This window comes from Citrus clementina, unplaced genomic scaffold (assembly GCF_000493195.1).
Source record: "Citrus clementina cultivar Clemenules unplaced genomic scaffold, Citrus_clementina_v1.0 scaffold_5, whole genome shotgun sequence".
Lineage (NCBI taxonomy): Eukaryota > Viridiplantae > Streptophyta > Magnoliopsida > Sapindales > Rutaceae > Citrus > Citrus x clementina.
Window position 1 is genome coordinate 28,728,279 of NW_006262201.1, and position 13,157 is coordinate 28,741,435.

At 35.0% G+C, this 13,157-nt stretch overlaps 1 protein-coding gene, 1 long non-coding RNA gene and 1 pseudogene across 2 annotated transcripts; 1 reads left to right on the forward strand and 2 right to left on the reverse strand.

Moving 5' to 3' along the window:
• The first annotated feature begins 6 nt into the window (after window positions 1-6).
• LOC112097725 (LRR receptor-like serine/threonine-protein kinase GSO1) lies at window positions 7-2,442 on the forward strand. The gene is made up of 2 exons (XM_024183109.1): window positions 7-114; window positions 271-2,442. Exons 1-2 carry the CDS (start codon window positions 42-44, stop codon window positions 2,433-2,435), a joined length of 2,238 nt encoding a protein of 745 aa, XP_024038877.1. The 5' UTR covers window positions 7-41; the 3' UTR covers window positions 2,436-2,442.
• A 1,466-nt stretch (window positions 2,443-3,908) lies between these two features.
• On the reverse strand, window positions 3,909-7,901 carry LOC18040687. The gene is made up of 6 exons (XR_002905213.1): window positions 7,691-7,901; window positions 7,382-7,499; window positions 7,104-7,304; window positions 6,040-6,102; window positions 5,722-5,874; window positions 3,909-4,399 (listed from the first exon to the last, which is right to left on the reverse strand). It is a non-coding gene; the product is annotated as an uncharacterized LOC18040687 (long non-coding RNA).
• Window positions 7,902-8,759: 858 nt separating this feature from the next.
• LOC18041152 lies at window positions 8,760-12,873 on the reverse strand (annotated as a pseudogene).
• Between the last annotated feature and the right edge of the window lie 284 nt (window positions 12,874-13,157).

The following is a 13,157-nucleotide window of genomic DNA, read 5'->3' on the forward strand; positions in this document are numbered from 1 at the left end:
TTGCACTCAACACCAGCTTTCTTCAAATCATCGGTGAATCGATGCCTTCTCTTAAGTACTTATCACTGTCAGGTTCTATTCTTGGCACTAACAGCAGCAGGATTCTTGATCAAGGTTAATCAGATGCTCCCACCCTCCCTTCTTAATCTATAATATTAATTTTCAATTCAATATTTAATTACACAAACCAATCACTTATTATAAAAGAACAATACTCATTCATTAATCTTTATATTGTATTAATAATTGATGAATTTAATAAATTTTCAGGCCTCTGTTCGCTGGTGCATCTGCAAGAATTGCGCATGGCTGATAATGATTTAAGAGGTAGCTTGCCTTGGTGCTTGGCAAATATGACATCCCTCCGAATATTAGATGTTTCTTTCAATCAACTTACTGGAAGCATCTCCTCATCTCCCCTCGTTCATTTGACATCCATTGAAATGCTGATACTTTCAGACAATCACTTCCAGATCCCAATTTCACTTGAACCACTTTTCAATCATTCAAGACTCAAGATTTTTTATGCTGACAACAACGAACTAAATGCAGAAATAACTCAGTCACATTCTTTGACCGCCCCAAACTTCCAATTAAATAGACTCTTGTTGTCTTCCAGTTACGGAGACGGTTTCATATTCCCCAAATTCCTTTACCATCAACATGACCTGGAGTTTGTTGATCTCTCACACATAAAGATGAATGGAGAATTTCCAACTTGGTTGCTGGAAAACAACGCAAAATTAGAAACTCTTTTTCTCATCAATGATTCTATTGGAGGACCTTTTCGATTGCCAATTCATCCACACAGGCGGTTAAGATTCTTGGATGTCTCCAACAACAACTTCCAAGGCCATATGCCAGTAGAAATTGGAGATATTTTACCAAGTTTATTTTCTTTTAACATTTCCACGAATGCCTTGCATGGTAGCATTCCCTCTTCATTTGGTAATATGAAATTCCTCCAAATTCTGGACTTATCCAACAATCACTTGACTGGTGAAATCCCCGAGTACTTGGCCGTCGGTTGCGTCAACTTGAATTCTCTTGCATTATCAAACAACAACCTACAAGGTCACATGTTCTCTAGAAATTTTAACTTGACAAACTTGAAATGGTTACTATTGGAGGGCAATCGCTTCGTAGGTGAGATCCCACAAAGTTTGTCTAAATGCTCCTCACTAGAAGGATTGTATCTTAACAATAATAGTCTTTCGGGTAAGATTCCACGATGGTTGGGTAATCTCACAAGGTTACAATATATTATAATGCCCAATAATCATCTTGAAGGCCCTATTCCAGTGGAGTTTTGTCAGCTGGATTTGCTTCAGATTTTGGACATTTCAGACAACAACATATCTGGAAGTCTACCATCTTGTTTCCATCCTCTCAATATCAAACAAGTTCATCTTTCAAAAAATATGTTACATGGACAACTAAAAAGAGGTACATTCTTTAATTGCTCTTCCCTTGTGACATTAGATCTTAGCTATAACCGCTTGAATGGCAGCATTCCGGATTGGGTTGATGGGCTTTCTCAGTTAAGTCACCTTATCTTAGGTCACAATAATCTTGAAGGTAAAGTGCCAGTTCAATTGTGCGAATTGAACCAACTACAATTGTTAGATCTTTCTAATAATAATCTTCACGGTCCTATTCCTCCTTGCTTTGATAACACCACACTTCATGACAGTTACAGCAATAGTTCTAGTCTTGATGAGCAATTTGAAATATCTTTTTCCATCGACGGCCCTGACGGAGATGTAGAAAAGCAAATCCGTGAAAATTTTGAGTTCACAACAAAGAACATTGCGTACATTTACCAAGGAAAAGTGCTTAGCCTCCTATCAGGACTTGATCTTTCTTGCAACAAGCTAATCGGTCATATTCCCCCTCAAATTGGAAATTTGACAAGGATTCAAACATTGAATCTATCACACAACAACTTGACAGGATTGATCCCATCAACATTTTCAAACTTGAAGCAAATCGAAAGTTTGGATCTCTCCTACAATAAATTGAATGGGAAAATGCCTCATCAACTTGTGGAGTTAAAGACATTGGAGGTTTTCAGTGTGGCATACAATAACTTATCAGGCGAAATTCCAGAATGGACTGCACAATTTGCAACATTTAACGAGAGTAGCTATGAGGGAAATACTTTTCTTTGTGGATTGCCATTGCCAATTTGTAGATCACCAGCAACTATGTCGGAGGCTTCAATTGGCAATGAACGAGATGATAATTTAATTGACATAGACAGTTTCTTTATCACATTTACAACATCGTACGTAGTTGTGATATTCGGAATTGTTATTGTTTTATATGTAAATTCTTATTGGCGACGTAAATGGTTTTACTTTGTTGAAATGTGGATAACTTCATGTTACTATTTTGTTGTAGACAATCTTATTCCAACAAGATTTTGTCATTAAAATTAATTAGTAGTTTAATTACGATTCTTTAAGTTCTAATCAAGTTTGCTTAGGAAATAAATTTATTTTTATTTTTTATTAAAATTGTAGTAGTATTTAGCGTTACATAGCTTCCAACTTCCAAGCACTTCACATTTGTCTCTACACTTCCAAACCCATATCTATCCACCATAACTTATACTTCCCTATACTGTGCAGCAAACTTTATTTAAGAGAACCATCTCCAATGTTAAAAGCAGCCACTCTATAACATTCATTTAGAAACTATATTCAGAATAGTTTTATAATCATACACAAGAAATGAAACACCTAGATGCAGTTGATCGCCTATTTTACTTTAAAAAATAATGATTATGGTGCTATCATCATCTTCTTCACTAGCAACATTAACACCAAATCCAGCGATGGACCCAGACATTTTATCAAGAAAGGTATATATATATAATAAAGTTGAAGCTTGACAAAAAATTCAGGAAGATTAATGCCTCAGCCACAACAAGGGGCACAACAACATCAAAGTAGAGATGAAGCAATATTCTCAAAGCTAAAACTCTCAAATCCACCCACCAGAATTTCATATCTCCTCGACAATTTTAAGAACTAAAGATAATTAGGATTTAACATTAGTTTTTTATATATTAGTTTCATAATTTACAAATCAATGAAGATGAAGATTATGCTAATGAATTCAAATTATACCATACATTCTCGACATGTTACCAAAAATTTCTAAGTCAATCCCACATATTTCATAATTTTAAGACTAGAAAATTTCATTAGTTAGAAGTTTATTACCTTCAAGTGGAAGATGAAGAACATTATACAACTGATTCAGATTATATCATACATACTCCAAATGCAACTAGAAATTAACAAGTTCATGCGCACAGATTTCATAACATTATGATTGGAAAGTTTCACAAAGAGAAATTCTAAATTCAATCTCTTGAATCAAGGTAGTTTGATTGATTTGAGTTACTTTCTGATCAAGCTACTAATATAACATTCAAGTCAGGGAGAAAGTAAATTAAATATGGGAAGAAATAACAATAAAAATTTGTTGCTAAACATGATGTGTATTTTTTTTTTAAGGCAATTTGGAAACACAGTTGTTACTACAGATATTCTCCTCAACTTAGAGATAAATACAAATATTAAAATGCATATGATCGCACATATTACTTGGAGCTTAGTAAGATTTCATAAAGAGAGGAAATCAAACCACTTATCAATTGTTGCAATCGTTCTATAAGCTAAAATAGCAATATAATACAAGAAAAAGAACATATAGATACTTGGCAAGAGTTCATTAAGAAGTCGCATCACATTCGGGTGAGTTTGCTTCTGATATCTTGCTAGCTGGGGCTTTTTCTTGTCTTTCTACGTATGCCGAGGGAAACCAACCAGCTTGGCCCTTGCATTCACCGTCCGACCATCCAGTAGGAGCCACCTTGAGAAGTTATAACTAAAACAGTGAATTAAACAAAAGTTGACCGTTCAAAGACCTAAGGGGAAAACTAATTCTTTTACGTAGGAGGAGTGAATTAGTTGTGATCACTGAAATAACAGCATAACTATGGAAGCATAACAAGATATAAATTCACACGTCTATAAGGGTAAACTGGGTGGTTTAGAACTGAGCTAGCAACCCTACTATATTCTGATTTGCACTTCAATGTAAAAGGGAATATATGGTAGGAAGAAAGAAAACCAACCATCATTTGTTAACTCATTGCTTTTCAATCAAAATTTTAAGAACAAAATGCCATGTGCTTTGAACATCAAATAAGTATAAGCATTAGTTCTAAATTCCACATATCATAAGTTAGAAGGATAAGTTAATAGCATAGTAGAAAAATCTATGTGTTGTTATTTAGAGGGGAAAGTACCTGGCGAACCACAACATAATCATCAATTGAAAGACTTAGCTCTCCATTTGCTTGAGCATCAAATGGATGTATAACCTGCAAGATAATGGGATAAATAAAACTTTAAAAAAGCATAACAAAAGCAGCAACAGTAGCAGTAACGTTCATTGTAACCACTATGATCATGGCCAACAAAGATATATTAGAAACAAAATTCCATTTTTACTACGACATTAATATGTACTATACGATATCATGACGATTGGGTTACTAAGAGCTATCAAAGTCTAATAAGTTCTGTATAACTTTATGTAGTTATTTAAATTATGGATCAGATTTTAAATTTGAAATTTTGACTGCTCTCCACAAAACATGGCCTATGCACAAGAAAGTCATAGATAATGAGGATTACAAGTGTCCGACATCTTTTGAGTGATGGATTTAACATGAGAGCTTATGGTCAGTCAATTTCCTCTGCCTAGCAATATAAGCTTTCTCGGCCAGATTTATCATCAAATACATAGATTGCCCCCAAGTCACATCCATATAAACATAGTTTTTCTAGGTAAACCAAGTAAGGAGTATCATAATTCAGACATAATCATAAAAAGGCCCATCTAAATTAAGAGAAAATCTCAAAAAGAGGGATGCTGAGCTATCAGTCTTGTATCTATAAGCAATATCAAGACTTTACATCACCTGCTACATCATGAGTGGCTACACAACTTTCAGTGGTTTGTCTTTCTTTGGCACGCCTAACTCAGCTTTGATGTTGCTGAGATATTGATAGTAGAGACACATGATACTTCTAGCTCATGCATTCGATCTAACTCATCCAACAACTATCTCTTTTTTAATTCATTAGTGTTTGCTAAACCTCATGCTTAAAAGTCCTGTTCTCCTAAACAAAGTTTCCTAAGAATGACTTCCTTAGCACCACAGTTGGACACTTGTAGAGCAATTTTATTTGGGGGAAAAGAATTTTCAAGGTGTTAACTAATAAATTTTAAAAAATAATTACAATTTGTCCTACGATCATATGACAATTTATCTGGGATGAAAGGATACAGATAGACATCTTCCACTTTCAAGACTAATCACTACTTCCGTAGATGTTGTGCAAACAAATACTTGACCAGATGGTAGTGATGGTAGAAAAAAATTTTATTGCTCCAAAATTAAAATAAGAATGCAATATGTTAAGCAAAAGGCTGTGCAACATCAAATTAATTGATAAGTTTGTAATTCAGTAAATTAACAACTTTCATGGTAAAATACAACAAATTTCTTTTGAAAAAAATTAAAAAAATAAATCTTAAAAGACAGCATTCAATTTTGTGCGCATCTTATTTCTTAAGATTTTTCAGGAGGAGGGCAATAGAGGGACTTTCACCTATGCAAGAGAGCAGAAGCCTTACTTTCCCTATAAAGTAGACGTCATTCTGATTAATATGCGTTTGCAAATCAGCTCCGTTTGAATCAGTATTCTGATAGACACATGAGGCATTTACATCCATTTCCAAAGTCACATGTTGCGAGGAGGACTCATTTGATTATTCCTCTAGGATCATCTAATTCAAGTAGCAAGGGTTGGAAGAGAATAAAAAGTCACAATTATTCTTTTGCGTAAGTGAGACGAAAATGATAAATGCAATATTATCAGCAGTAAACAAGAAGAGAACGCTCCAAGAAATAGATAGATGCAGACAAGCAAGTTAAAATGCATAGTCCCAAACCTCCGCATACAACTTCTCTAAAATAGCAATAATGTGTTGATGCTATGTTTTCTCAGCATCTACCTGCAAAGGCCCGAGACCAGGAAAACAACAATAAAACCACTAGTTGAAGGAGAAAGCAAAGAAAGAAATACACTTGACATAAATCTTGACAAGAAGCACAATTTAAGACATAACAAACCCCAATCATATTGTTTAGAACTACCATTCGTTATTTCGTTATTGTAACATTTCGAACAAGTGTTGACTTAATTCAACATTGTTGGAAAGATAGGCTTTTAGAAGCAGAAGAAAGCCTCTCAAACCAAAGTGCTTGTCCTTGTATTGATCAAGGGATGTAAACATATTACATTTGCAGGATGAGATTTGATCACTCCCCTGATTTATTTGGGTTGCAGTAAAACTAAGCAAGCAACTGTTTGACTTCCAAGCAACAGCTAAATCAGCTATTAAAATTCAAATAAAATCATAATAGAATAATAACAGGCCATCTTGCATAAAAAATTAAGTTTAATTTGTGAATTGTTTTCTATAGACATGTCAGTTTCTGCTATTGAAATGTTAAAAGCATTGAAAAATTATTCAATAAATTATGCAAGCATTAAAATAGAGGACATATTAAAAAGTTTCTAATTACAATGTTAATATTTCCTATATTTTAGCATTTGCATATTTTAATTTATTTAAAAGCTATGTCGATCAACTTTGGGTATGAAGATTTTAGCTTCTACGAGACTTGATTGGAATATGCATAAGAGTGTTAAAATATGATGCATCCAACGAAAGACAAACCACGTGTAGTCTTTTAATTAAGCCAAAGTAGCAGCTCAAACAAATGACACTTGGATCAACATGCAATCATGAAGTGGCCGGAAAAAGGACAAATGCTACTTTGGCTTAAATAAAAAATAACATGTGACTTGACTTTTGCTGGACATGCATCATGTTATTACAAGACAACAGAAATCAGTATGATAGTAATAAAAGTTGACAATAACATGAAGATAAGAGGCAGAATGTCAACACATGCATAGGCACACACAAGAAAGTATTAACATATATACCATAGCATAAACTCTTTGATATGTCATCTGTTGCTGCTGTGATTCAACTGACAGCATGGCAGCTGTCGCTTCTCTACCAAGAGCCATTATTGTAGATTTAAGCTCGGTCAATCTTACTTCTGCATTTCGAAGCTTCACAGCACTCTCTGCTGATATATCAGATTCCCTAATCTTTGATTGGTGCCTAAATACTTCAGCTGCCTGGTGAAAATATTCAATATAAATCTAATATAATTCTCATCTTGCCTTATACATGCATATGTTACCTCAAAGCTTACCTGGGCTTCAACTTCATGTCGAAGTTTGTCATAACGATGAGTCAGGTGTCGAGCATCTTCCAAAGGTGCTCCGTTGATTAACGCCCGTAGTGGCTCAGATACCTACATGTCCAAAAACCTGTAACATAGTTAGAAAAATGAAAAGAAAGAGCGAAACCTCAATTAAAAAGTTCCTCCAACATAATCATGGAATTTGGGCCTACTTTAAGAATATATATAAGGATAATTAATGCAATTTTGGGTCTTAGGATGATTGGTATTAGGTTAGTGTTCTTCTCTTCTGTATTTAAGGTTAAAATAGAAATAAACCTATGCAAATATCTAAATTAGGCCTGTAAGACATCGACATGCATCCTTCAGTCTCATGGATTTGATTTTACCATAGATGCAAGTGTCTTTATCGAAAATGCTTGGAGTCAATTGAGAGAACTCATGGCCAATAACTTGTCACACGCTAGTCTTTGCTAGTGATGTAAGAAGTCACAAGGTCTCTTCAACATTTGAACCAATAAAATTATTAAGTCATGGATGTCACTAGCAATGATTTTAATATAAAACATTAAATATTTCAGAGTTGTAACTTTAAAATGGATTCTTTTATTCAATATCATAAAACTAAGTTTCCTCATGAGAAGATAATAGTTTCGATAATAATATTACATATAATTTTCTATATTTGAATTATTTTCTATTTAGGGATGAACTAACCTGATCACGAAGAATCCCCAGCAAAGTTTCCCTCTCATTTTCCATCAAATCATGTGAAGTGCCAAATTGAAGAGCAGCTCTTGCAACGCACGAATTGTCACTTTGATTCTCTGCTCCATACTTGCAACAATCTTCAGCCAACTTTCTCGCTACAATATTTGAATACAAAAATATTGTACACAAGAACTATAAAAAACTAATGAAAAATGCCAAGATGGAGCAGATGCTTCAATATTGCCTGTGCAAACCATAAAAAACTAATGAAAAATAAATAAAATCGAGAAATTTTACTAATTAAAAGTCTAAATATAATTTTGAAAAAAGAAAAGAAACGGACTTGCTGCTGCTTGGCGACTTGTTCTCGGAGCTTGATTGCCTGTTTCTTGATAGCTTCCATACTGTTTCTTTCAAAAAGCGACGACGGCTCAGCTCATGGAAGTGGAAAAAAAAAAGTGTGATCGAGAAAAATGAAAAGGCGTGAATAATTTTGGCAAAAAGCGAAAATCAAGGAAAGCCGGCTCTTTCCAGAAAAGAAAAAAAGAAAAAAAGAAAAAAGAAAATCATAAGTTTGAAAGGAGAAGATGATAGTGGAAGTATGCAGTGTGGCTGCCAGGTACTTGGATTGTATTGTCGGGTAAGGTAAAAGTGGAGAATTATAAGTTTGAACAGAGCATGTTGACCAAATTCAAAAGCCCAATGGGACGGCCCAGAAGCTTTTGAATAGAAAAACCTGCAAGAAAGCATCAGTTTAAATCACTACATAAACGCTTGCTTTAACCGCACCGCTTTGTACTGTTTTATGTATGTGGCGGTTGTGCGGTTGTAATTCACGGCTGACGCTACGTGTTTGTTTGTACTGTTCTATTCGGTGACAAAGTATTATTAGTTAGGCCAAAACTATATTGTAACTGTGGTACAGTAGCACTGTTGTTTTCAGTCATTAGATCTATAGTTGTACAGTTGCATTAACAAGATGCAACAGTAGTACCGAACTACTGTTGCAACATAACTGGACCTTATTAGTTATTTCAAAGGGATAAATAAGATTGGTTACAACAAACCTACTAATTTATAAAATTCAAGTAATATAGAATAAAATAAAAAAATAAATACAAAATTGACTTTTATTTTTTATAGTTGACTATATTTTGTGTTCTGTTCGGGCACTGCTACAATTGCTACAATTGTTCCCTATATATCAATTACACCACATACTATCGACACAATAAATGAAATCTAATATCACCTATTTAGTTAAAAAATCACTCATGAAAAAATTTTACCATTTTGATTTGAGGATCCATATTTTGAACTACAAGCTAATGTTCATCAAGAATCACTGATGGCCGTTGAGTAGAAAAATTATTTTTGGACAAATTATTTTTGTTGATAGAAGAATTTCTTTAGGAACTACTAAATTATTAATAAAAATGTTGAACACACCCAAATACCATCGACGTAATTGATTTTGAGGATCCATGCTTTGAACTGCCGCCTAATGTTCATCAAGAATAGAGTATAGCTTGTGAGTAGAAAATTTTCTTATTTTGGCCCAAAATAAAAAGAAATTAAATTGGATGAGAATCTGCCACTTTCTCATGAAGAAAGGCATACGGAGCATACCATGGTACCGTACAATATAAGGAGCCTCCGTTCTTTGGTTTTTCAAACTCTAAAGGGGCCAATATTGCCAAATTCCCCCTTGAAAATTCTGATTACGACATTATTCATCGCTTGATGCAATCAAAGTAGTGACAAAGCAATTGCTAGGCAGGGTTGCTGAGAGCAAAATTGTCCTAAGCATTATATGCATACATGGTGCGGTACATAGAGCACGTTGAATTCCCCACTATAACACAAATCCAGAAAGACAAGTAATAACTCAACTGATATAAAGACAAAAAGAAGATAAAATGATATAAAAAAAAGAATTTCAAAGAGACAGCAACATACGATAGACTGAAGCCACTTGATCTGCTCATTGATTGCAGCCTTAAACTTGCAAATAGTTACTGTAAACTTGCAAATAGTTACTGTACGCTAGTGCTCTAAGAAGTGAAAATGATGCAAGCCCTGATTCCCTTTTGACTTCCATTTACTGTCAAACATTCTAGTAATACAAAAAATTGTTTAGATATCTTGCTATAAATATAGCCGTTTGACTGTCATAATAAAGTCACAAATAACCATTCATATTGATCTACTATCACACAGCATGCTTTATGCATACAACAGCTGTATGTATACCAACTCCTAACCTTATCAATACATTTGGCAAAAACTTAAGAAGAAAACTATTTCTCCATCTCTTTTTTGAAATTTCACAATAACCAGCACAATATGAAAGCTATGTTCTAACCTTATGATAAATGCTCTAGACTCCAAAAGGATTTTATATATGAGAGTTTGTTGCAGAAGATATATTGACTTATCAAGTATGAATCATTGTCTGGATGAACTATCTTTAGATAAAAGAATATTAGAATCACTGTAGAATATCTTTACGCTGCTGGTTCTAACAGGAATCTGCAGGTGGCAACAATTGCTAGATCCACAATTCCCCAACTTGAAATACATAGTTGCACACCATGAGATAGTGCTACAATCTACTGAGATCTAACTAATATGGTACTCTAAGCTACTAATGTTTGCATATTTCTACATGTTAAATTAACACTATCATCTATAATCACTCCAAAACAACAAATGATAAGCAGCTTTTGGCCACTTATTACTAGCATCCACAATTATAAATAAGAGATCATGGGTTTACTTGTTGCACCTACTTAATTATCTGCAGTTGACATCCTGACGCAAGGTTTAAATAGTGACTGCTAAGAACCCTTGTAGTTGGATCTTGACCTCTCCCATTGTAGCCAAGATTGTTACTCTGGTAATGAATCAACACTCTCCTGCTCACGGCCATGAAGATCTGAAAGCTCAGCACTAGTGGAGAACTTCATCAATCTCTTCTTCTCAGCATACTTGAGACAAGGCTGCCTTACGAGACCAATCACCACAGCACCAACGCTTAAAACTGCAACTTTTAAAGAAGAAAGAGCCAACACAACACAACACAACACAAATCAATATGGTTGGAGGAATACACATGATAATGGCTCCAACAGTGACACTGGGTATCTTGTAGGGACGAGATGCAGCAGGATATTGCATCCTTAACCATACAAATGCTATGAACTCCATAATCATTCCAAAACAGTACAGGAAGTTCTCTGCAGCTACAATATCTCAAAAGCTCAGCCATGATAGCAAAACCACACCAGATGCTGAGAATATGATTCCAATCAAAGGAGTCCCATAACAAGACCTCTTAGCAAAAAACTCAGGTAGCATTCCACGCTCAGCCATCCCCAAAAGTTGGAAAGAGTCGCTGCTCATCTCAGCCACAAACATGCCCATATTGGACATTGCTGCAGCCCCCTGGATGCACCATCTCAACCAAACTCCTCCAAGCACTTTAGCGATATCTGAAAAGTAACCATCGGTCCACAAGTCGCGATCTAATGGAATAGCTCCAGTTCCAACTAGAAGGAGAAAGAAATATCCAAAAACGACCAAGATCAAAGCATAAAACAAAGCCTTTGGAAGAGTCTTCTTTGGGTTATCCACCTCTCCAGCTAGTGTACTTATTGAGTCCCAGTAGTTGGAGATTCCAAAACAGGGTGTTCAAATACAAATTCCAGTCCACTTCACCTAAATTTACTACAAGCCATCTCGAAGGCTCTAACTTGGGAAGGGACACAAGTCCCATAACCACAAAAGGAAGGAATGAGAAAATCCCTAAAAGAACAGCAGCCCATCCCACAATGGTTAGACCCCTATAGTTCATGAAAGTGAGAACAAAAGTCAAAGCTAACGCCGCAAAGGCTCTAGGTAACCCATCGCCCAAAGCAGGGATACCAGACTTCAAGTAGTCAAGAAACAGAACTGGGTATAAAGCATTATCAATAACCCCACTTAGCCATTTCATCCAAACTTGCTGAAAACCCCAATATGGGCCTAAGGCAGATGAAACCCAAACCACAAAACCACAATTTTCAGGAAACACGGTACCCATCTCGGCAGTAATTAAAGCTTCAGGGACACTCCATATAATCGGAAACACCAAGAAACCAAGAAGTGCTAAAAGAGGACCAGCTGCCTTTACACTATCCTCAACACCAAACGGCCCCCCAGAAACCTCATAGAATATAAGGAAAATAAGTGGCAAGATTGATACTTTTTTAGCGCCATGGACTCTAGGAGAAGATGGTTGGTCATTGATATTAACATATTCAACAGCATCAGACTGCCCCATTTCTACTGAAAGTTGCCTATTCACAGTGTTCCTCAATTTCTGCATCAAGTTTAAGCATAACTATCAAAAGGGTATCGGCATCTAAATTATGAAACAAAATGAGCATTTACTTATTAAAAAAAATCAAAAAAACAGAAATGGATTTCACAGAACACATGAATTTAAGTTCAACATTAAACAGGCGCTTAAGAAAACAAAAGGGTCTGGTCGTAAAGCCATCAGATTGCAAGATCGAACAACATTAACGGAATCAATAGAATCGATGTAAAGAGATCTGAAAAGAAAATAAAATAAAAGATGAAGAGAGATAAAACGACCCATCAAATAAGTGCATGCAGAGCAGAGAGGCAGATACTAGAGAAGCTCCGTCATGTTAGAGAGAGCCTAAATCAATCAGAGCTCACTGAGTTTCTTTTCAACTGACCGGCAAATTTGGAGTAGCATAACATAATATTTTTGCTTTTAATTTTCGGAACACTTTTGAATGGAATTTTTTGTTTTTCAAAACTAACGAAATCGTAAAAATAAATAAACACGTGTTTGGTTTTGGGCATTTTCTTTTGTTCATTTAATATCACCTGGCTCCCTGATTTTTGACTAATTATCAACGGTATCCTGTTAGTTTCCAAATGGAAATAATATTAGGTCATGAGATTATTTACTCCATTTAGATAATATACTTGGCTCTAGGAAGATTCTCCTCTTATCACTCAAGTTAGGCTTTTACCTTAGAGTTGAGTAAATCATTAA

What these genes read in the sequence shown, in the direction of transcription:
- LOC112097725 (XM_024183109.1), top strand. Translation starts at nt 42, where the DNA reads ATGCCTTCTCTTAAGTACTTATCACTGTCAGGTTCTATTCTTGGCACT. An exon ending in CAGCAGGATTCTTGATCAAG is followed by an intron (nt 115 to 270) that starts GTTAATCAGATG and finishes ATAAATTTTCAG; the next exon opens with GCCTCTGTTCGCTGGTGCAT.